This window comes from Apus apus, chromosome 2 (genome assembly GCF_020740795.1).
Source record: "Apus apus isolate bApuApu2 chromosome 2, bApuApu2.pri.cur, whole genome shotgun sequence".
NCBI classification, from domain to species: domain Eukaryota; kingdom Metazoa; phylum Chordata; class Aves; order Apodiformes; family Apodidae; genus Apus; species Apus apus.
This window is the reverse complement of record NC_067283.1, coordinates 93,045,451-93,070,441: the sequence shown is the minus strand read 5'-3', so window position 1 is coordinate 93,070,441 and position 24,991 is coordinate 93,045,451. Positions and strand designations below refer to the sequence as shown.

The 24,991-nt window shown below is 38.2% G+C and overlaps 1 protein-coding gene across 2 annotated transcripts in view; it reads left to right on the top strand.

The window, feature by feature from the left end:
- The window catches only part of ELP2 (elongator acetyltransferase complex subunit 2), a 38,743-nt gene extending 14,037 nt beyond the window's left edge, over positions 1-24,706 (top strand). For both annotated transcript variants that reach the window (XM_051609240.1, XM_051609241.1), the window contains 13 exons: positions 862-962; positions 2,886-3,017; positions 3,323-3,472; positions 6,630-6,818; positions 8,782-8,857; positions 12,168-12,263; positions 12,391-12,448; positions 17,150-17,222; positions 17,670-17,856; positions 19,441-19,562; positions 20,060-20,202; positions 21,839-21,952; positions 22,950-24,706. In XM_051609240.1, coding sequence (XP_051465200.1) covers positions 862-962; positions 2,886-3,017; positions 3,323-3,472; positions 6,630-6,818; positions 8,782-8,857; positions 12,168-12,263; positions 12,391-12,448; positions 17,150-17,222; positions 17,670-17,856; positions 19,441-19,562; positions 20,060-20,202; positions 21,839-21,952; positions 22,950-23,106 — 1,598 coding nt within the window. In that variant the 3' untranslated portion in view covers positions 23,107-24,706. The remainder of the gene's footprint in view (positions 1-861; positions 963-2,885; positions 3,018-3,322; positions 3,473-6,629; positions 6,819-8,781; positions 8,858-12,167; positions 12,264-12,390; positions 12,449-17,149; positions 17,223-17,669; positions 17,857-19,440; positions 19,563-20,059; positions 20,203-21,838; positions 21,953-22,949) is intronic.
- Positions 24,707-24,991: the final 285 nt, after the last annotated feature.

Sequence of the window (24,991 nt, the reverse complement as noted above, 5' to 3'; positions counted from 1 at the left end):
TAAACACCCATAGAAGATTTAAAACATAGTCACGTAAGTCCTGCACTGCAATCTGAAAAACTGTCCTGTTAGACCATGAAGTTTTCCAGGTATCATGCCTCTGCGTATGTGCAGCTGCTTGCATTCTGTAGCCTGCCCAGTCATGGGTTCTCCAAAATAGATTTTCTACTTCCGTAGAAGCAGACTGTTCTGGGAGAGACATTCTCAATGCAGAAGGTAGAAGGTTTGATATGATGTAAGATACCTCAGGAGATGCCCGTCTATATTTCTATTGTCAAGAAAGGTTCCCTACCAGTCCCAGGGTTTTCCCAACTGGATGATGAACTGGTTTCTTCTTTTCTGTTATGGCCGTGTTGGGCAGTTGTCTCAAGTGTTTCACTGCATTCTGGGGAGCGGTTCTTACTGCTGTATGTATTACAAGGTGCTAGAGCCTACTGAAGTCTGTAGTGAATCTAACACTTAATTTGGAAAAAAAATACAGTAAATTCTGGTGTAGAGATTATTTTAAACTGAAAATCTCTGTAAATACCGATTTGAGGAGTAGAACTGAGAACTGCTATGCAGTCTCTCTGTGAAGCTCTATTTTCATCTAAATTACATTTGTTTCAGTGTCAATTTGGAGTGAATAAACAGTAGAATATGGTTGTTCTCATGTACATGTTTAACATTTCCTTTGAGAGGCTATGGCTTAAAAATACAATACCTCCTAATGACCATCTAGTATGAATGCAGAGCCTGTTACTGCATTACACATCTCTGATGATGAACAATTTTCGTAGCATCTTTGGATTTCAGTATGACCCAATTCTTTCAGAAAGTTTTCTTATAGATTGTAGGGTAATTGCTTTCCTTGTGCTGTAGATGGCAGCATGCAACAACCAATGAGGATATTGTCTGCGTCAATGGACAAAACTGTGATCATCTGGGAACCTGATAAGGAATCTGGAGTCTGGCTAGAACAGGTAAGTGTCAGTCTTTCTCACAATACCTGCTGTACTCAAGTTGCATTTCCAGCATTGTGTGTGTACTGGAGGGAACAAAACCTGTAACTCTGTGAGAGAAAGGCAGAAGGATCTTCCTGCAAAAATACTCATTCTCATGCTGCCTTGCAAGTAAAACTGTGTTTTTAAAAAATGATGTGATGCAGTATGTTTTTTGATGCTTCTTTGCTTTCTGATTACTGTATTGGGGAGTTCCTAAGGGGAGGTTGTGCTCATTTGGCTTTCATAGTGTAGCAAGCATGGTGCTGCATAGTAAAACACACCGTTTGTTCCTGCTAAGAAGAGGGAGAAGCCATCCTGAATTATTTGTAGTTAATCCTTGCAGGAATTTGCAATCCACGTGGGAATGTGCACCCAAGCAGTTACTACAGAGCAGCTGACATGCACTTACTTCACAAGCTTCGTTTTACTCACAGTAACTTGTTCATGGGTTGTGTCATTAGGTTTTTCTTCCATTTGAGCTAGTTACCTGTGTTTTACTATAGTATTTTGAGTGCTGTTCTGATGGGGACCATCCTAAATAAAGGAGTAATACAACTAGGTTTATCAAGTGCTTTGATAGATGTCTGACCTGCTTTCAGCTGACCTGCTTTTCCAAATTGCAGTAGTTAGCTGAAATTGTTTCTTTTGGGTATTGCCAACCATTGTTTATGGTTTTTCCTGTCATGAAGAAAGTTATAATCCTCTCTTAAGAGAAAAAAAATAAAATTACAGTAGTTGGATTGAATTTTTCCCCTGTTGCACTTAAAAGTTCCTGTGCCTTTCTACTTGAAGTAGAAATTTGTTCATAATAGGATGGTCACAGAGAATACCATTTGTTGTCCCTAGTTGTCATACTTAGTTATGACTAAATTTACAAGCTTCTAAAAATGGTTTGTGCAGTAAAGTTTGTTCCAAGCTATTAGTCTTTCTTTATGCATTCCATTTGCACTGGTTAAACCTCGAACACGAAACTTGCATTTTGGATCAAATATTTCAACTGCAGCAATTCTTTTTGCATTAAGGGAAGGGAACTTGAGCTGGAAGCCTGCAGGCAGAAAAGGTGCAAGGGAAACATCCAATTTTCTCTCTCATCTGTTTTGGTATGATGAACAGGAGGCTTTCACAAAGTCATTCCCCTGCTGAGAGGTGAGACTGGAGTTCTGCCTCTAGCATAGCTTATCAAAGTCACTTCCATATGAGCAGTATTTATTTTTTTTAAATGAGTGCTAAGAAAATGAACATACTGGTCCACACCGCCATTTAGAATGAGGTATGGATTCATTTCATTGTGATCTTAAAAGCAGCTGTATAAAAATGGAGGAATTGTCAAGAGCTCAGCTTGAAAGGAATAGTGCCCTTATCTCTTTAATAACACTTGAAAATGCAACTTTAATAATAGTTTAATGTGATTATAAAATTGGAAGAGCACTAGAGCATCTATAAGGTGTGTGTGTGTATGCATACATATATGCACAGTCACAAGGGAAAGCTCAAAGCAAAGGCCAAAATATGCCACAGAAGGAATATGAAGCAAGTTGCAGGGATTCATGGAGGAAGAAGGAAGTGGAAATATGGTAGTGAATCTTGGAAATTACGAAGGAAAAAAAAAGTAATGGGGAAACAGTTGCATCCAGCAGACTGGTCTGAAACATAGAAAGATTGGGTTCTCATCTAGTGTAGTGCTTTGTTTCCCCTGGTTGACTGACCAAGATCCTATCCTGAGATGTTTATGAAGGGAGGCTCCCTTAAAGCAGCATGCAGTCTTAATTTCCATTATATTTAGTGCTCAATGTTCTGAAAATGTATTTTTCTGTGTAATGTGAACTGTTGCCTATAGATAAGTTTTCATCTCATGAGATTAGGCCGTTTTCATGGATATTTCACTTCTAAACATTAATTCAGGTGCGGGTAGGTGAAGTGGGTGGCAATACCCTTGGATTTTTTGACTGCCAGTTTAGTCCAGATGGTTCAATGATCATTGCTCATGCTTTTCATGGAGCACTACACCTTTGGAAACAGGCTACAGTTAATAAGGTACGTTATATTACTACTATTATTATTACTATTATTACTTAGAAGAATTACACTTGTATGTCACTTGAGCTAAGTTCTATTGTTAATAGAAAAGAGTGACAGTACATTTTAAAGTTAATAATTGAAATAGTCTTCCTCTGAATATAATATTCTGTAGGAGTCTCTCCTGCACGGAAGGGAAGTTGCAGTCCTCACATGCTTTAAAACCTGTTGCATGCCTGTGGGAAATGTGAAGTCAATTTTTATTAGAATATGCCATTCAGTCAATTGAAAAATTCTTGCTTCTTTGGTGACTTTTTTGATAGAAAGAATGGACTCCAGAAGTTGTGATTTCAGGACACTTTAACAGTGTAGAAGATGTAAAGTGGGACCCAGAAGGAGAGTTTATCATCAGTGTTGGTTCTGATCAAACTACTAGACTCTTTGCTCCGTGGAAAAGAAAACATGAGACAGAGGTATGATCTTCAGACTTTTTGTGAGGTTGGTAAAGAGTGCTTGTCTGTCCTGAGTTTGGAACAAGTCACCTAAACATAACTCATACTTTATATTTCCCCAAGCTATGATCTATTCAAAACTGCTTGTGTAAATGTTTGGTTTGGTCGTTCAGCATGTGCTGTTTTAACTTTAAAAATACTAGTGGCAGAGTTTTAGCAATCACATTGCATGACTTCTGTATAATCCTGAGTTCATCTCTGGGTTACATTCAGTAAGTTTCTTCCAAGTTTCTTCTTAAAAACCAGGCTGTGCAGTAATTCAGAAGAAGAAATACATGGTTGATAGTAGTAACCATCTATTGACCTTGTTAAACACTCGACTTAGCATTGCTACAGGTAATCATAAAGAAACTCTACTTTGATTGTGTTTTTTTACACAAGATTAATTTAAGCAAAGTTCTCACTGTATTTCTTATGCTATTTTGTTTATGACTGTTACTGCTTTACCAAAATGATTATCTGAATTGCGTAAGTGCAGTTGGTATCTGTGGAAACAACTTTTCAGGAAGAATTATTCCTGAATAACTTTGTGTGTTCAAAATATATCTAAATTTTGATGTGGGAAACCCTGTCTAGGAATGCAGAAGTTCCTGTTTCTGTTTGATCATGCATATTCCTCAACTACAAGTACAGCTTTTCCTGGCAGATCAGTACTAATGTTCTATTTAGGAAAGTGGCAGAAACCAGGCTGATTGAAGTCATGTAAGGCCCTGTGCAAACTGCTGTTAGGTGTGGGAAGCAAAGGGTAGCTATTGCAACTGTCTTATCGAAGCTTTTTTAAGTGCAGACCAGCACAGGATGTCTGTTTTTTTGGGAAGGATGAGTTAGGCATTGGTTACTTTATTTCCTTTCTCCAGGCCACATGGAAGTGGTGGCAACCCCAGCTCAAGTGCTAAGCTTTGCCTTGTGTTGTAGGAAGGGCATCTCCAGTTTCCTTCCCTGCATTTTCCTGTAATCTCCAATTTGGAGGGTACGGCAGCTCTGTGGAAAAAATAGTGTGTTGAATTTGACATATGGGAACAAAGTTCAGGACTAGCACATGATGTAAGTTGGCAGCATTCAAAAGAGTTATCAATATTATGTTCTCTGTGAGAAGCACCACTCTTTATTATGCGTGCTGCTTGCTAATTTTTAACTCTATTTTCAGAAAGAGCTGAGCTTTATGTGATTTACCTGTACAGCTGTTCCTGCTGTCTGTGAAACTTCTGAATTAATTATTTAGCAGAGTGATTGCAGTCTTTGTATCTAAGTTTGGTGTGCACTTAATTATCGTACTTTTTCCTGTTCTGACGAAGAACAGACACCTGGCAAGTATCAACACTTCTTGCTGGATAGGATGTGGGAGAAAGTTACAGTATCCTGTTGGTGGGGTGAGGTGGAGGGTTGAGATAGGAACATGTTCAGGATTTCTGAACCATGAAAACCAGGTGGTTAGTTCTGCTGCTCATGAACTTAGATATCATAGGTGTTTAAAATGCCTTACTTGCTTTATCATACCGAGTATAACAACGGAAAAATTACAAGTGACATCTGACAAGACATAATGGATGGTTCAGGTGTCTATGAAAAGTTACTATTACAGGTCAGTGTTCCAGTTTTTCTCAATAGAAGGGAAACTTTTACATACAGATAGTTAATCTTCGTTTGGATTTTGTACTGGGTTCAAATATCAGAAATAAGGGGTAACAATCAGCTTCAGTTTTTCATGCACATTTGCACCCTGATTTTTCTGAAAGAAGCTTATTGCATGACTTATGCAGGCCTCTGTCTTGTTTTGGTTTTCATTCCTGTTGTGTGTTTTGTTTGAGGGTAAAAAGAGTTTATTGCACTGTTTGGGGTTTTTTGTGTTTGTGTGGTTTTGGGTTTTCTTTTTTTTTATATCCATTATTTAAAAGAAGATGTTTTTCTCATTGGAAACTAATCAGGCCCTTGTGAAAACAGGAGATTTTGTAGGATCTCTCAAATATTCCATTCAGGTCTTATCAGAAACTTGAAATTCAAAACTCAATTGAATTTTTAGTGTGATATATGCAGTTTGCAGTCAACATAATTCTTTTCCTTTTGTTTGTATGATTCCTAGTACAATGTAAATTTTATCTTGGCTGGAAGTTACCAGGCACTGTAATACTGAAGTAGATGAAATTAATTTCAATTGATTAAATTATTTCTAATTCTACTAGCTGTTAACTCAAAAGAGCATGCTACATTTTTCCAAATGAGGTATCACGCAGGAATAGTAGCAAATGACAACTGCTAAAAATTTTTACATGAAACTGTATTTGCTAAAAAACTAAGGTTTTTGTTGTGGGTTTTTTGTTGCTGTTGTTTTTTTCTTTTTTTGGAATATTTTTTTTCTGTGTAGAATAATTGATTTATTTTTTTTTTAGAAAAGCATTTTAAATATTATAATACCTTTTTCTTTTAATGCTCTTTGCTTAGTGTGACTGTACAACTAAATTCCCTATCTAATTTCTGTTAATTCTGTTTTTCTTGGATGAATACTTGAAGTGTGTATATGAATATTGCAGGAAACTAGAGAAAAAAATACTTAAATGAAAATACAAAATAATGAGAATTTTCCAGATGTTTTTCCTGTAAAGAAGTATTTTGGTTTTGTGGGTATTTGCAAAGCTTCTATTAAATGGGCTCACTAAAATAAAGTATTTGTAGAAAGGACAGCAGTGCTCCTGTGCTTTGTGAAAGACATAAAGTGAGGCAATTATCACTACCTTTCTTACAGAGTTAAGGTTTTGAAAGTAGCAAGTAGCATGCAGTCCTCCTTTTGCTCAAGCAAATTATGTTATATTCCTGACTGTCTAGCAAGAAGTCATCATAGTAAGTGCAGTGTGGCTTTAGTAACAAAGATAAGCAAGTGCCTTTAAATGTATCTCTGCAGGGACACAGTTTATTAATTACAGGAATTGTTGGTTGGAAAAATAGGATGTTACTGATGTTTATGAGTGTGCATCAGTTTCATGACTTTCAGCAGAAGGTTGCTAGTAACTTTCCTTTATGTTAATAAAGTCAGGAAGTAAAACACTAGTACCTTTTTGGAACTCAAAATCTTTTTGCTTCTCTCGTTCAAAGAATTGTTTTGACTGCATGTCTGTTTGTTTAGGTTACCTGGCATGAAATTGCAAGGCCTCAAGTACATGGATATGACATGCGTTGTTTGGCAATGGTCGGTCGGTTTCAGTTTGTGTCAGGAGCAGATGAAAAAGTGCTTCGAGTTTTTCGTGCTCCCAAGAATTTTATAGAAAATTTCAGTAACATCACTGGTATTCCGATGGAAAAGCTGTGCTCCCATGTAAGTGTGCTAAAGCAATGCTTAATGAAGACAGTTGTCTTCCGTGTAAATAAAATAAATTCTTTGGTAAATGTCAAATTGCATTAAGCTCCATAAAAATATAATAGTTCTGAAACCTTTACCTTACTTTTTCTTTCCCTTGTATTTGCTTCTGTGTATATTGTTGCATGCGTGTTTTATGATGTTGTCTTATAAAACAGGTTGTATTTGAAACTAAACTAGACTTAGTGCCTGAAGATTGCAGAGTACGGTTACATTTTAAGTAAGTCAGACCAAGTAGACTAGTGTACACACTTGGTGATTTAAAAGCAAACAATACAGTCTGGGAATGTGCTTCTCCTTAATTTAAGAGTGTAGTACTCTTGTCTAGATGTAATTATTGTTGTGTGGTTATGTGTTTTTTTTTTTAATTGTATGCTTGGAAATAGCTTAAAGCATCCAGCACTGTTGTTAGCTGTTACATATAAATATTTACAAATGTGTACTTGCTCGTGCTTTATTTCCTTCTGGCATTGGAAATTTTCTTGAGGCCTTTACATTTCAGTTCTTAGTTGTTAATAAATATACTTTCCTGCTCTGTGGAAAGAGAAGACTGCAGAGTTGCTGTCCTTTTTTGCTCTCCATTTGCTTTAAGATCTTTAATTCTGTTTGGTTTTTTTACTCCCCATTTTGTAGAGCAGACCTCTCTACCAGTGCCTTGCATGATTTTTGCATGTCTGGCTTAAAAGTGGTGTTTTCTATACAGCTTCTCAGACATGGATCAGCCTTTCCATTTCATCTAACAATTGAAATATTTGGGAAAAAAATATATTTATTTTTGATAGCAAGAGGTTTTATAAGTAGCTGTTTAGCATTTCAATTCTGCAAGACTTTGTGAGCATTTGCATTAGTGACACTGTACAAATAACATTGTGTTTTTGTAAGGCTGGCAGATGCAATTATTTTACTTTTATGTAGACTTTCCTTATCAGCTCTTCCTCTGAGTTCTGTTTTTTGCTTCATGATATTACAAAGTGTTTCACATAGACTTTGTTTAAAGAGGAAGGCTTTACGAGCTCTTACAGTACAGCTACTCTTAAAAAGCTTCATTGAAGTTGTTTTCTGTGAACTGGTAAACTTTTTAATTTAGCTCAAAAGCTTTTCCCAAAAAAGTACTTAAAACTAAAAAAGCCAGCTTTATATTTGGAAAGGGTTGAATAGGACTATACTCAGTTCAAATCCATGGGATTGGATTATACTTTGTCTTGTAATGAAGAACCATTTTTTGTTTTGATGGCCTTAGACTGGTGTGTATGTGTCTTATACATTTTCTCACAAAAAATATGAACTTTTAAATAAACAACATAGTATTTTAAGATATCACTTAGATTATTAATCCAGTTCCATAAAGCAGTCTTTTAACTTTTTCAAACACTGTAAGGCAGGGATTTATAGCTATTAAATCTAACTTTTTTCCATCTCTGCACAAATGGCCCCAAGTTCAGTTACACTTTCTAAATTTTGGCTATTTCTCCCATGCCTTTATGGAAGTCTTTTCAGTCTGATATGTCTTTCTGTTGCTTTAAACAGCCACCCAGTCCAGCCACATCTCTGTGTTATGGACTGGTGTTGTGTCTTAGCTTGTGGGCACAGGCATTCACCCTCTGTACCCTTTTCCAAACTGGTGCTTTATTGTTTCACCTCAGAACAGATTATTTCCCAGTCCTGCTGTCTTAAAAACTGCAGTTCTCAGTAATTGATTAATTATCATATGTAACCTAGATTGAATAAAATTGTGGAAGAAAACCTTTAATTGGTGGTGAAGCAGCAGCAGTACTGGTCTTCATTTTTTTCAGGGTATGTTCTGGATTAATAGGGAGTTTTTCAAAGGGCCCCCCTTGACTTCTCTAGAAAAGTAATTTTTTTATTACTTTGAAATGTGAACCTAGATGACAATGCATGTAACATTTAATATTTTTTTTAGATTCAGCAGTCATCTGATCTTCCAGAAGGTGCAACTGTACCAGCTTTAGGATTATCCAATAAAGCTGTTTTTGAAGGTATGACTAATCAGAAATAATGGTGATGGTGTTTCATGTGGAAACTTTTAAAAAGATAATTTTAGTGTGTATCTTGTGTTAAGTCTGTCATTGTAAGTTTGACTGCAGTTTAAAATCTAGAAAAAAAAAAATTGTGCAAAATTTTTATCTCTCTGATAGCACCTAAAAATGAAAGAAAGCACAAGTGCGAATATTTTCTCCCTTTTTCTACCTTTGTTTTTTTCCCTAAACATTCTCTAATGTCTTGTGCAAATCCAAAATGCTCGTTTTCTGCTCCCCTGTTGTGTCCCACACACCTGTAAGAAGTGATCCCAGTCAATCTGCACGGTCCTCTTGAAAGCTTCTCCTGTTGACTGATCTTCATGAGTTTCACATGGATGCTGGATCTCGTTGCTCTCCTATGATAGGTCTGGGAGTAGCTGGTGTAGGATATTGAATTTTCCCACCTGCTGTTCCTGTTTTCTCCATACTCACTACTCTTTGCCACTTCTGGTTGCTCTGCTAAGTACCTTGACCTTTGAAGCTATACTCTGGAGTCCTTTTCATACACCTCTCAAGTGTTAGCATCCTGGTAGAGGCTTATAAAAGTAATGCTGCTTTGAGGGGAATTCTGTTCCAGTGAAAATGTCCATAAACCTTCTCCAAGTAAATGATACTTTGTGAAAGCATTTGGAAAGGAGGAATTAGTTAGCCAACAGTAGCTAATGATCTGCTGGTGAAGGCTTGTGAGGCACCAGATGAATTTCTTGGAGAGATGGTGGGAATTGCATTGTATGGGGATTGCACAGAATGATAAAAATAACTCAAGTAGTTACTTGACACTGGGGATGGTACGAATGCACTTGCTCTGGCATCTACAAATTAGATCAGACCTGTTTTTTTTCTCTGCTTAAAGCTTTATCAGGGGGTATGGATTAAAAGCATGTTAATATGCTTTGCCTCCAGGGCCTTCAATACCAGTACTGCTAAATTTTCCTAAATCTTGTGTGAAAGACAAATATCAAGGATGAGGGGGTCATTAAGAGCAGTCAGCATGGTTTTACCAAGGGAGAGTCATGTTTGACCAACCTTATAGCCTTCTATGTGGAAGTATCCAGGTGGATAGATGAAGGCAGGGCAGTAGATGTGGTTTATCTTGATTTCAGCAAAGCATTTGACACTGTCTCCCACAGCATCCTTGTAGATAAACTGAGGAGGTTTGGTCGTGATGGTCAGGTAGTGAGATGGATCATGAACTGGTTGAAGGGAAGAAGTCAGAGAGTTGTGGTCAATGGGACAAAATCTAGTTGGAGGTCTGTGACTAGTGGCGTCCCTCAGGGGTCGGTAATGGGACAGGTACTGTTCCATATTTTCATCAATGACCTAGGTGAGGGAACAGAGTGTGCCCTCAGCAAGTTTGCTGATGACACTAAGCTGGGAGGAGTGACTGACACACCAGAAGGCTGTGCTGCCATTCAGCGAGACCTGGACAGACTGGAGAGTTGGGCAGGAGAAGCTTGATGAAATTCAACAAGGGCAAGTGTAGAGTCTTGCATCTGGGGAAGAACAACCCCATGTACCAGTACAGGCTGGGGGCTGACCTGCTGGAGAGCAGTATAGGAGAAAGGGACCTGGGGGTCCTGATGGACAGAAGGATGACCATGAGCCAGCAATGTGCCCTTGTGGCCAAGAAGGCCAATGGTATCCTGGGGTGTATTAGAAAGGGTGTGGTTAGTAGGTCAAGGGAGGTTCTCCTCCCCCTCTATTCTGCTTCGGTGAGACTGCGTCTGGAATATTGTGTCCAATTCTGGCCCCTCAGTTCCAGAAGGACAGGGAACTGCTTGAAAGAGTCCAGCACAGAGCCACAAAGATGATTAAGGGAGTGGAACATCTCCCTTATGAGGAAAGGCTGAGGGAGCTGGGTCTCTTTAGCTTGGAAAAGAGGAGACTGAGGGGTGACCTCATCAATGTTTACAAGTATGTTAAGGGTGGGTGCCTGGAGGAAGGAGCCAGGCTTTTTTCAGTGATGACCAGTGATAGGACAAGGGGCAATGGGTGCAAGCTGGATCATAGGAGGTTCCACGTAAACATCAGAAAAAACTTCTTTCCTGTGAGAGTGACAGAGCACTGGAATAGGCTGCCCAGAGGGGTTGTGGAGTCTCCTTAACTGGAGACATTCAAAACCCACCTGGACACATTCCTGTGTGATGTACTCTGGGTGACCCTGCTCTGGCAGGGGGGTTGGACTAGATGATCTTTCGAGGCCCCTTCCAACCCCTAAGATTCTGTGATTCTGTGATTGTTGTACTTGAAGTAACTCGTATTTTGGCAAAAATTCTTTTTTCTGCTTTCTCGTGAGTCCTTCTGCTGAGACTGGGAACAAAACTTCCTTCTCTTAGAATATAATTGCACAGAGAATAACTGATTCTCATTGGCTTCATGTGGCACACCCAAAAGCAGCACTATGAGTAGAAAAGCTGTCCACTTTTCCTGCGTTCTCCACCATTGCCCACTCAATGCTGTCAGCACTGATGGCTTAGGTTAAAGACATCTCTTCCTGCTTACTCTGTAGTGGAATCTTCATGATGAGCAATGATCAGATAGCCATCTCAAATAAGATAAATGTGGCTAGTTTCAGTTTCAAGGGGAGGGAAGACAGGATGAATGAGAAGCTAGTCTTTCTGTTCTGTTTTTTTTTGTGCCTGCTTTTTTAAACTGCTGTGTTTGAGATGTGCATTTGGCAAAAAGTTAATTATGTCTGAGAGCAATTCTATACTATTTTCTTAAATACTATCTTCAAGGTGAAGGACAGAATTGAATTTTAACTTAAAATTAACTGAGTCATTTCAGTTACTTCTGGTATTTTTGCCTAAAGGTAAGGACTGAGCCCTCGGCAATTTTGCTGAACTTTGCAAATTGTAGCTGCACAGTGTGGCTTTTCATAAAATGTGGCTACATTACATTTAGGAATTCATCATTTGTATCTGAGATTTTTGCCTTAAACATTTTCAGATACAGAAGGAAAGGTTTAATATTGGGGAAGCATAGGTTCAACTCTGGTAACTGCTTCTTGAAATCTTTCAAATAGACTGTGGTGATGGAAGAAGGTCAGTCTCAGAATGGAGGTAGTTTGAAGGTTAGATGTTTCTTCTCTTCATGCCCATGTGCATTAAAATAACTAGATTCTAATGTTCATATTATTGTAACTCTGGAAGCAGAGAAACCCAATTTCAGCTTCTTATATTGTAAAAAAAATACATGCTTTTCACTAGTAGAGTAAGTGCTCCTGTCAAGTATGTTCTCTAGCTAATGAAGTCCTTACTTTGAATAGGAGATATGGCTGTTCAACCAGGTGAGGATGAAGAAACATTTAATACCATTTCGAATCAGTATCCTGAGATTTATTTTCAACCCTTGATCCTTACAGGTATGAGATTATTTTCTATTGTATGAAATAGGGAAGTAGGGTCATTAGATTTAAACTTGAAACACTGTTTATCTGATTTTAGATTATTTAGTACCATGTTTGAGTATGTTGTTCAAATATCTTTTAGAACCTCCTCCAGAAGATCACTTGCTGCAGAATACCTTGTGGCCTGAAATTCAGAAGTTGTAAGTTTTGTTTTCATTTTCTTTCTCTAATTTTTTAAATTTTATTTGAAATATTTGCAGAAAGCTATTGCTACATATTAATGAAGTCTGGTCTTGAAACTATTCCTGTGCTGCTACCTTATTTGACTTTGAGTATGCTGTACTGCTTGTAAAATTAATTATATGTATATAAAATTAGGAAACAATGCAGAAAATGGCAGTTAAGACTGATGTGTCACAGAATTTTATTTCAGTAATTGTTTCTGTACTAGTTAAATATATATATATATATATATATATCTTAAGCACAAAGCTATTATTTTGAATTTGTAATTACCAGACTTTCATTCTCCCTTTGGTTGCTTGTCTTTTGGCAAGTGTGCCTTCTGTTCAGTGCACAGATCCCTGTATTTTTCCTCTTTGTTTCAAGAGAACAGTGAGGTTCCAGTCTGCTATTATAAACTGGCATGTTTTCATTGTCTTATCTTTGCCCTTGAATGTGATGAACCTCTTCCATGCTGCAACCTTAGTCTGCTTGGTGCATCTGCTTAAGATCAGTTTGTACAGGAGGTTTCTCTGTGTAATGAGTTTTCTGCTTCTTTCCGCTTTGTGGCACAGACTTGCAGATCGAGTTTGTCTTTCTGGTATGGAAGTAAAGGCTGAGGCATAAAGTCCTAACAGAGTTGTAAGATGCAATAGATGGGAGCAGCAGCCAAGACAGGATGTGTCTAACACAGAATCACAGAATTGTCATGGTTGGAAAGGACCTTTGAGATCACAGAGTCCAACCATCAGTACAAAAAAGCTCCACAAACAAAAATCCCCCAAAACAAACAAAACCCCCCCACACCAAACCCACAACGAACCACACACAACCCACCAAAAATCACCCACAAAAATCTGCAAGTTTGGTCACTAGAGCATGCTCTAAAATGCTACATCTATATGTTTCTTGAATACCTTCAAGGATGATGACTCAATCACCTCCCTGGGCAGGCTGTTCCAGTGCCTAACCACTCTTTCAGTGTAGAAATTCTTCCTAATATTAATAAAATTAATTCCAGTAGGAGCAGCATGATGAATGAGGAATAAGATGGTCACAAACCCAGTTTGAGTATTGAATGCTGACAGAGTGGGTGGTGGAATGCAAAACTAATAGAGTTATGTGGTTGTGACAATAATTGTTTTATGGTTGCAGGGTTTTAGAATTCTTCAGCTCTGTTTTGTTCCCTCTTCTCTAAAATTCACAACAATTTGCAAATGAAGGTAGTCATCTTCTTTTTCCTTCAGGATCCTGGTAACATTAGACTATACTTCCATAATCTTAGAAGTTTTATTATCTATCTTCAAAATATAGCACAAAGAAATAAATATTCTCAAGCTCTTATGGACTGATTTATCTGAATCTCTGGAAAGAGTGATCTCAGACAGTTAACAAGAAGGATGTTGAGACTGTACTGATGATTACAGCTACCTTTATACATTACCAGTTTTGTGACTTCAGTTGAGGGGATGGTAAATAAGCTTTGGGAAAACAATTTGCAGGTTGCTTTCCTTTGACCATATGGGAGGTTTTGTGGGAGCTCATCTTTACCTTCTCCTGGGCAGTAAATCTTTTTTGTATGCTTTTAAGTTCTTTTATTGCGTTTGTACTCGAAAGTGCTTCTGAGAGGGAAGCTGGTGGGTATTAGACTACATCTGCACATTTTGTAATTTCCAACTGTTACGTTAAATGATTCTCCTATGCTTGCTATGGCTGCTGATGCACTCACTCACAGAAGCAGTTTGATGAGGGATCTTTAAGTAGTGAAAAGGAGGCAAGGTCAAAATTTTTATTAATTTGCCTTTGACATTTCTCAAAGTCTGGTGAGACATTAATCTTTGATATTCTGCTGCAGGAATACTGCTTATCTGCTTTTATATCTTGCATTCATTAAAAGAAGTGCGTTTTATGATGGTCTTCAGGTGACTTACCTGAGCAATTTTTCCTGTTTTTAGAGACACTGCTAATTACAAGAGGTTCTTTTATGCAAGGGTAACAAGATGTAAAGCATTCATAGACTTTCAGGGTTTTTTTTCTCAGGATAAGCTTGACAGAAGTAACATGAAATTGCATAATGTAGATTTCGTGTTGCCATAGCAGCAGATAAAAAGTGTGAGGAGCTGACTTGCTAAAAATAGCTTGTTTGTCATTGACATTTGTGTATCCCCAGCTTTAACTTGACACTAAATTTTGAAGGATTACTGTTAGGTTTTGGAAACCATTTGCTTGAGTAATATGAAAAACTAGCTGTATTTTTTACATAATCTAATAACTTTAAAGAAAAATGTGAAAAATCCTGTGAGTGTGCTAATCTTTATCCTCTTTGAAAATTACCTTAGGGAGTTTGTATGCAGCAGGCTGAGATTTAAGTCTGAGTGTTGACATAAATATATATATGTTTATATGTATGTACATTTCATGTAATACACTTCGAAGTCTTAAGAGATCCTTTTTGACATTAGAAAATTACTGTAGTCATTTGTCTGGACACTTTTAAGGTCCAGTCAGTTTACCTGTGCTTAAAAACTTGCTGAACTGCACATTGCCAAGGCAAAATCACTTGTGGATTAAAAAGTCACTTCATTATTCATTCATGCAGTTGCTTATCTCCATTGTAAACCTTTTTTGGTGTGCTACATAATGGAGGGATTGGATTGAGCATATGGGGGCAGGGGAAGGCGGTGTGCTAGAGCTTCAGTACTTGCAAGGCTCATATTCTCTCTAAACAGCATCTCCTGTTGTCACTAACTGTTCTCTTTTACTGAGGACAGAACTGGGCTATATAAACTGTTGGTCTGACCTCTGATGGTCCTGATCATGTAACTTTGCAGAAGAAGGTATTTTAAGTTTTTTTTTATTTCAAGAGAAGTATTAAATTTTTATGCTTCTGCTTAGCAAGAACAAAGTAGCATGCAGAAGGTCAAAATCTTTCTGTCAAGTGCTATTCAGTACTACATTTAGGAGATGAAAACAAAGTAACTGAGCACTTGCTTCAGAAATTGTTCCATAGGTTATTTTTCCTTCACTGAATTTCAGGAAATTTATACTTTTCGTTAAATGAATACTTTTCAGTTTTAGAAACTGGATTTTCAGTGGTTTTCACTACAAAATACTCTCTGGGAATGTTCTTTTGAAAGTAAGCATTATGATAAAGCTCCTGCTGGTGGCAGGGTAAGGGGGAGACATGCAGTAATACCTTCATTATTGTAAGATACAATCAGATTTGTAAATTAACATTCCAGTTAAGCACAGCCACCAGTCGTTCTCCCTGCAGGGGGAGGCCCAAGCACAGTTTCTCTTCATGAAAATCCATTGCATCCCCAATCCTCACAAATTAGTGTGAGAGTCTGCCTATGGGGTATGCCCAGCAGTGGCTCTTCTGTACTTGTTTAATTGATAGACAGTAATTTGTCATTTAAGCATGTGGACATGTTGGCTGCTAGTGAAATCCCATGAACATCAATCCCATATAAGAACTTCTTTATGGCACAGCTGATGAAAGGACTTTGAAGAGACAGGTCTCTTAATAGAGTTAGGAATTGAAGGAAACCACCCCACAACTGGTATTTAGAATCATCACAGAATCATAGAATGGTTTGGGTTGGAAGGGATCTTAAAGATCATCTGGTTTCAACACCCCTGTCATGGGCAGGGACACCTCCCACTAGACCAGGTTGCTTAAAGCCCCATCCAACCTGGCCTTGAACACTTCCAGGGAGGGGGCTTCCACAACTTCCCTGGGCAACCTGTTCCAGTGTCTCACCACCCTCACAGGAAAGAATTTCTTACTAATGTCTAGCCTAAATCTCCCCTCTTTCAGTTTGAAACCATTTTCCCTTTTATTACCACTACATGCCGTTATAAAATGTTCTTCCTCAGCTTTCTCGTAGCTGACATTAGTCCACTGCTTATAGATTGCATCTCCAGTTTTACTTCCAATGTGTTTTGTGGCTGATTTTAATTTGTGTTAGTCAATACGGCATTTCTGCTTACTAGTTGAATCCCAGTCCAGATATGTGAATTTGAATTCCAGCAGCACTCATACAAAAGGTGATAGAAACATATTTCTGGAGGAAGCAAGAAATTTTGAAGTTTTGTTGTTGTTTCTTTGTTGTTGGTTTCTTTGTGGTGTTGTTTTTGTTGTTGTTGGTTTATTTCGTTGTTTTTGTTTTGCGTTATGGGTTTTTTTGTTTGTTTTTTACAGTATTGCTTTCCTGTTTGACATGTTTCTTGTCCTCTAGTTCAGAAATCATCTTTTAGTATTTCACAGAACAGGTGTCCTTTGGCTGAGTGTTTGTGGTGTCATTTCTTTCTTGATCTTCAAATATGTGACTTCTGATTTTTATTGGTAATGTTAAAATTCCTTTAAAAGGAAATACGAATATATTAAATGCTGCTATAGTCTGCTTTGTTAGTCATTAGTGTAGCTTCTGCATTGTTGGTGCTTTAGGAGAGCTTGTTCTATAGTCAGTTCCTAAATGTGAAAGAGTTTACATGGATGTTATATTGAATGCTGAATATTATTAGGAATTATTTGGGATGTAATAGCAAAACAGTGGTGAAAAGTTCCTGGCAGGTGCATTTCACATTTTCAAAGGGACTGAAATTAGTGTAAGAGCCTTGATATATACTGCATAAATGACTATGATGTGTTAAATATCTTTTCACATTTATTTCAGATATGGACACGGATATGAAGTTTTTTGTGTTGCTTGCGATAATTCAAACACTCTAATTGCCTCAGCATGTAAGGTAAGAAAAGATTTTAGCACCATCTAGTGAAAAGTGCCATTAGGTTTCTAGGGTTGACAGAGCAGGATTCAGAACTCAGTTTGGGCTGAATTATGTCCTTCCACTTAAATGTGAAAGACTTTGTATTGATGACAGTCACCTTCCAAAGATGAGGGTGAATGCAGATAAGCTGTTATTTGTAAATGATGTATAATTTGTTCAGATTTATTAGTAAGATAAATTCTAATAAATACAAGTATAAAACATTTTCTCACTAGTATCTTGTCAGCATTGGTTGAAAGTAGTGAAGCAATCTTGAAACTGCACAGAGGAAAGATGGTTGTAACTTGATTGTAAGCCTTAAAACAATGCCCTGAGCACCTTAGTTATTTTGAAATGTGTGACTTTTATGTTTGCTTTCGTTAATTCTTATTATCGTTAATGCTGATATTTTTTACATGAATACAGGCTTCCAAAAAAGAACATGCAGCAATTATTTTGTGGAGCACTTCTTCTTGGAAAAAACTGCAGAGTTTGATGTTTCACAATCTGACTGTTACTCAGCTGGTATTTTCTCCTAATGATAAATATCTGTTAGCGGTTTCTAGAGACAGAAATTGGTCACTGTGGAGGAAACAAGACTCATCAGACTCAGGTAAGATACGTGGATATACATACTCGAAGACTTTGCTGTTAGTTCAGTATGTTTGGCTTCAAAATATTTGAAAGAGAATTGTTAAAATATTTTAATTGACATTTTCTGTACAATTTATATAAACTAATAGTGTTGTAGACTCCTGTGGCTTTAAGAAGTGCAGTTAATGGTGTATAGGAAAGCTAGAAAGGGAGTTAAGATGTTGAGAACAATATAATCAGGCTTTGAATGCTGTTTAATTGATGGGTGTAATGAAATCTGCTATTCGTCTTCCTGCCTTCTGTTCGTGATCATATGTTTCAGATTTACTGAAATCAAGTATACATGCTCGAGTGTAATGCCTGAACTTCAAGCTGGCATTCTATCAAGGAAAACCTTCATCTTGGTGTTCTGTGCAGGCAAGGCTGGAAGGTTCATTGCTACACCTGTGTCCTGCATAGAACTGCTTTATCCCTGATAGCCTGGCATGATACTTGACAGGATTAATCTCTGCCTTCGCTGTGGCTTTCTGATAATCCTACACAATTGATTAATTTGACTAGAACTGGCTCTGTCTGGGGAAAGAGCTGATATTAAAGATTCAGTTGACTTTCTCATTAAGACTTTGAGCCTTGCAAAATCATTAGGAGATTGCTGCTGAACACTTTAATGGCTTCTTAGAGCAGATGCTTGTGCTGAAACGATTAACATTGCACTGTTGGCTTCATAGCACATAAACGCTACTGGGCTCTATACAGTTTTCTTAGAGACTTGGCAGTGAGTTTTGGCCCCTTCAGACAGTGTCTGGTTGTATCCTGGCTTGAGATTTCTGTTCTATTCAGAGTTGTATTCTAAAGCCTGGCATATTGTCCACAGGAGTTACACAGTGTTTCAAGATAAAAAGTATGAATTCTTGTATGGAGTAGAGGAAATAATCTTTTCATCTGTTAATCAAAAACTTTATAAATCTAAACCAAAATTGCTGGTGTTGGCATCCCAAGGGGTGGGTATTTGAAGTCTATGCTCCAAAGTGACAGCCTCTTCTACTTTTGAAAAGTATTCACATTTACTGATCTGCTGATCAGATTGTTATTGCCTGATAGTATGCATATTCAAATAGCAGCCTGTCTCTTTGGGAGTATGTTAGTCTTTACAATAAAATCATTATGATTTTGGCTCTTGGGGCTTACTGGTAGGTAAGAACTATAGTGAAATTGTTTGGGATATGTGTACACATGGGAAACATTGCACTGTACTAAAACTTTTGAAGTCGGTGTTCTTATTAATCCTTTTATAGAAGGAATGAAGATCTTACACTTTGACTTATATTCTTCTGAAACGGATATGTGTGTGACAGATTGATCTGTTACTATTGCTTTAGTGCTATAAGGGCTGACTGATAAGGTCTTGAACAAATGCTAATTATCTTTGTGGTAAAGTGTTGGAAAAAAAAAAATTGTGGTGCTAAGTATTCCCAGTTGCTTTAAAGATGAGTGGGATAATGTCTGAGTATTTCTGCAGTTCTTACATGGAGTAAGAGTAACAATTACTTGTAATAGGTCAAGTAGTTGAAGCATGGGTTTTCCTCTGTATGTTTTATTCCAGGACCAGTTTTCAGTTGCTGTGCATACACAGACAAAAATACAGCTGTTCACAGTCGAATCATTTGGTCTTGTGATTGGACACCAGATAGCAAGTATTTTGTTACTGGCAGTCGGGACAAAAAGGTAATTATCATGAAAGGAATTTTAAAAGCCCAGAATTATTTTAAATGTGTTTTAGATTAGCAAATGCTGTGATCTGATGAGGGCATATTCTATAAATACACAAAAAGCTGATTCTGTGTATTACTACAGAAATCAGTAAGACTTTGATGTGCCAAATAAAGGGTTTGGATATGTACGTACAAGGCTGGTCTGCCAGCTGGACTTCCTTCCTTCTTTTTTCATACAGCAAGACAAGCATATGTCATGTAACTCCTATGGGTCTCTCAGTATTTCTTGAACTTTCATAACAGAATCTGTTTTTCCTGTCAGTACCTTTAATGAAATCAGACTGTCTAAAATGTTGAATCTTTGTAGATAGACATTTTTCACTATTTTAGGGATCATCTGTTTTGTTCTATGCCGTGGGAGTATTTTAACTAAGTTATTCCTTAGGTTTTTGTAAATACATTTACAAAAATATGAAAGTGAAAAATCTTAGATTATTCTCTTTCTTGTAGGTCATTATCTGGGGCCAGTGCAATGTGTCTGTGACTACTGAAGAGAATATGTTGGATACTATCAAGCCTTGTTCAGCAGTACTGGATGCTGGGGATTCTGTTACTGCTGTTAGTGTCAGCCATGTGCTTACACCTGATGGAAGGTATTACTGTTTTCTGTGGCTAAACAGCTTCTAAAATCTGTCTGTCAAATATTTTGATCATTCTTTGAACTGAATGAGCACTCCTTTTTTATTTCCTAGCATTCTTCTCAGGTGTATAATGACTTCTTTGAAGTGTAAGAAATACAAACACTAAAAAACAGGGGGATGGAGGGCATTAGTACACTTGAAACATTAATTTTTCACAGAATCACAGAATGTTAGGGGTTAGGAGGGACCTCTGAAGATCATCTAGTCAAACCCCATTGCCAGAGCAGGATTCCTTAGAGCAGATCACACAGGAGCATGTCCCAGCAGGTTTTGAATGTCTCCAAAGAAGGAGACTCCAAAACCTCTCTGGGAAGCCTGTCCCAGTGTTCTGTCACCTTCACATATCCTTATGTTTACATGGAACCTCCTGTGGTCCAGCTTGCACCCGTTGCCCCTTGGACATGACTGAGAAGAGCCTGGCTCTGTAGTCCTGACACTCGCTCTTTACATATTTATAAACACTAATGAGGTCACCCCTCAGTCTCCTCTTTTCCAAGCTAAAGAGACCCAGCTCCCTCAGCCTTTCCTCATAAAGGAGATGTTCCACTCCCTTAATCATCTTTGTGGCTCTGCACTGGACTCTTTCAAGCAGTTCCATGTCCTTCTTGAGAGGAGGGGCCCAGAACTGGACACAATATTCCAGATGTGGCCAGAGTAGAGAGGAAGGAGAACCTCTCTTGCTCTACTAACCACACCCCTTCTAATACACACCAGGATGCCATTGGCCTTCCTGGCTACAAGGGCACATTGCTGGTTCATGGTCATCCTCCTGTCCATCAGGACCCCCAGGTCCCTTTCTCCTACACTGTTCTCCAGCAGGTCAGCCCCCAACCTGTACTGGTACATGGGGTTGTTCTTCCCCAGATGCAAGACTCTACACTTGCCCTTGTTGAATTTCATTAAGTTCCTCCCCGCCCAACTCTCCAGCCCATCTAGATCTCACTGGATGTCTTCTGGTGTGTCAGCCCCTCCTCCCAGTTTAGTGTCATCAGCAAACTTGCTGACACTGCACTCTGTTCCCTCATGCAGGTTGTTGATGAATATATTGAATACTACTGGTCCCAGTACAGACCTCTGAGAGACTCCACTGGTTAAAGGCCTCCAACTAGACTCTGTCCTGTTGACCACAAGTCTCTGACTTGTTTCCTTCAGCCAGTTCACAATCCACCTCACTACCCAATCATCCAGACCACACTTCCTCAGTTTAGCTGTGAGGATGCTGTGGGAGATGGTGTCAAATGCTTTACTGAAATCAAGATAAACCACAGCCACTGCTCTACCTTAATCTGTCCACCTGGTTATGTTCTCAAATATTGAGGACAATATTCCTACAATATTGACTGGTCTGATGCTCTAATAAGCTGCTTTTTTTTTCCCTTTCGCAGGTTTCTGCTGTGCTCATTTTTTGTGGAGAAACTTTGAATTAAATTGTGATTATTTTTTTTTTTCTATGAAAAAGTAAAAACTGATTGGAAGGGCAAGGTGCAATACAGTGTTTGGTAGTTCCTTCTTGCTTGCATTAGAGCCAGCTTCAGTGAGGTGACTCTTGTAATCTCTTTCAGAACTAATGCAGCTGTTCTCTTCATAGATACATTATTGCAGTAGGCTTAGAGAATGGGAAGATTTTCTTGTACACATGGAAGCAGAGTGGGCAAGAACCAGCACTAGCTGATTGGACCATGTCTGTTGAGATGGATAACAGGTATGTCTTTTGAAGTAAGTTAGGAGCAAGGAGATGTTATTATTGAGACGAATAGTGCTGGAGTTTTCTTCTTATTATGTAGAAGGAAATGGAACTAGTTTATTTGTATATAAAACATTTTTATCTGTTTAGCAAAAGGCTGATCCCTGGAAGTCTTAAAGACATCCTTAAGCAAATAAAATATTATTTAGAGAAAATATTATTTAGATTTATCAAAAATATACAACAAACCCCCATGAAAACCAAGGGGGAAAATGTTAAACCCCAAAGTATGCAAATACTTAGAGAAGTATTACTCTTTGTTGGCACCAGTTAAAAAAAACAACCAAGCAACCAACAAAACCCAAAAAAACTGGATTACCTTTACCCATGAAGTAAGATGATAGAAAAAACTGAAGAGTGGGAAAAGAATCACTGCCTGTATACATCAGTGGAACATTTTGGAGAAGGTGACAACAAGTTTTCAAGAGCAGCTTCTGGCAGAAACCAAAGGAATGACAAGCTGTATGTGGTGCTGCTGCGGTGGCAGCTAGAGAAACGGTGTGCAGAGACTTTGAATATTTCACTTGCAGCACTGCCCTAGATTCTTCCTTCACATACTGGCATTGGTTATACTAGAAGGGAAAGCTGATGGTGACTTTGGCGTGTGTATGCTTGAAGTGAATTGGAAAGAGATACCAGATAACAGGAAACTGCAGGCTAAAAGCCAGAAATCTGTCATATCTTAGTAACTGAGATGCTAGACCTGCAGCATAATGTGGTAAAACTTGAAATCAATAGCTGTATAAATTATTGATGAGTGAGAGGATAAAATGTAATTAGTGTTAATGGCCCTACTTATTTTAAGAACAGTACCTGCTGGTTGTCACAAGTCAATTTTTCCTCAGTTGGTAGTGTTAAAAGAAGACTACTAATTATATAAATGTTGATGTTTGCACTCACATGCCCAACTGTGTGTGACATTTGGCAGTTACATATGGATTTCTTTTTGTTGCAGCCAAAGTCATGCTCTTGCTGTGAAACGTTTATGTTGGAGACATCACGCAGGCAGAGCTGGACATAATGATCAGAACAGCAGTGAGTGGTTGCAGCTTGCAAGTTGTGGAGCGGATCACTGTGTTAAGATATTCAATGTCAACAGATTTGCTCTTTAGCAAAGGCAGCAGGCTTGTCTTTGCAAAACAGATTCACAACATTTTATTTCAGCTTTTAGCCATTTTGATTGTTGAATTTTGTTTTCTGCTGTGGGAAGCGAAGCATCTGATGTGTACCTTATTAAAGCAACTTTTTTTGTGGTAGCTTAAAATGTCAAATGTGTTTCTAATTCTGCTGTTCCAGGAATATGAAGTATTTTATATGTTTTGGTTGGTGAATATCCTGGAACCGAGGGATGGGAGGTGAGGTGGGTCATGGGAGGGTAATGAGACACCTTTGTTCACTGTGACTCCAAGGGTAGGTGGGAAGCTGCCAGTACTTAGGTTCTTCTGTGCTTGGGATTACGAGTGGAGTACTGAATTGTTCTGAACTCCTTATTCTTATTAAACTCAAGGAGTTTTAATATCTGCATGCTTGGGCAGGCCTGCTTGTTTGTTTTTCCTGGCTATATTCATCTTTTTTCTGCTGTGGAAAGTTCTGGGCTCATGCTTCTTGGTCACATGGGGCTTAAAGCCTAACTCACAGACCACTTAAATCTTCTGGTGTCTCCCCTCTGTGCCTGTGAGGCCTTTCTGAGCAAAGTGCTATAGAAGAGCACCTCTTACTCTGCTTGGCTGTACTCTGCAGTCCAGGCTGGAAGAGCTTACAGGTATCAGTTGTCAGGAGCTGAAAGGTGGCAGCCATTCCTTATATTGCCTTTGGACTCTTTTGGACTTTTGAGTGCTCCTTACCTTTCTGGTGAGAAGCTGAACCAGTTAACCTTATTTGTCTGATTGTCCTGTAATTTAAATAGAATGACAATAGATGACTAGGGTTGGAAGGGATCTTAAAGATCATCTACATCAAAGCCCCATTTAACCTGCCCTTGAATACTTCCAGGGATGAGGCTTCCACAGCTTCCCTGGGCAATGTGTTCCAGTCTCTCACAACACTTAATAGTGAAGAATTTCCTCCTAATGTCTAATAAAAATCTCCCCTCTTCAAGTTTTAATCCATTCCCCCTCGTCCTCTTGCTACATGCCCTTGTAAAAAGTCCCTCCCCAGCTTTCCTGTGGGAAAGTGTGACCTGCTGTCCACACTTCATTTGGTGCAGCTCAGGACACAGTTGGCATTCTGGGCTGCAGGTGCACATTACTGGCTCATGTTGAGCTTCTTACCAACCATCACCCCCAGGTCCTTCTCCTCAGGGCTGTTATTGATCCATTCTCCACACAGCCTGTATTTGTGCATGAGATTCCCTCGACCCAGGTGCAGAACCTCATACTTGGCCAACAGACCTCAGCAGGTCTGTCTTTAGTTCCAGAATCTAATTAGAAATCAGTGAAACTTCAGGATGGAAATTATTTTTGTTCAGAATCAATTGCTACTCAAACTGGTAGTGCAGAAATCATTGGAATTGTTCTTAACTGCTTACATCTTTAGCTGAAGTACACAGTTTGTACATAGTGGGCTACTTTTGAGAGTAATGGTAATTTGTTGTAAAGGTTTTTATACTTTAGCTTTTTATTTTCAATTCTGTTTTTCAGCATTAAAAAAAATAATTCTGTAAAAGGGGAATATAATCCTGACTTCTTAATAAAGTTACTGTGCTACGTTTTACTTGTGCTTTCCTTACATATGTGCTTTAATAATTTTTTAGTGTATTTTACTTGTCCAGGAATTTTTAAACAACCACTTAATGTACCCTGGCAAAAGCAAGACATAACTTACCACTCATAATGCTCCAAAAAGTGGGCAAAAGTGTAACTTGATTTTGTGTTGCAATTTTAAGTTTGTATTTTATCTATGATATTTTACCTACAATTTGATTATAATATTGTATAATACTTGCCAATACAAGTATGTCTTTCCATGCAGCCACTCTTGCCTACAGGCAAAAGTGAA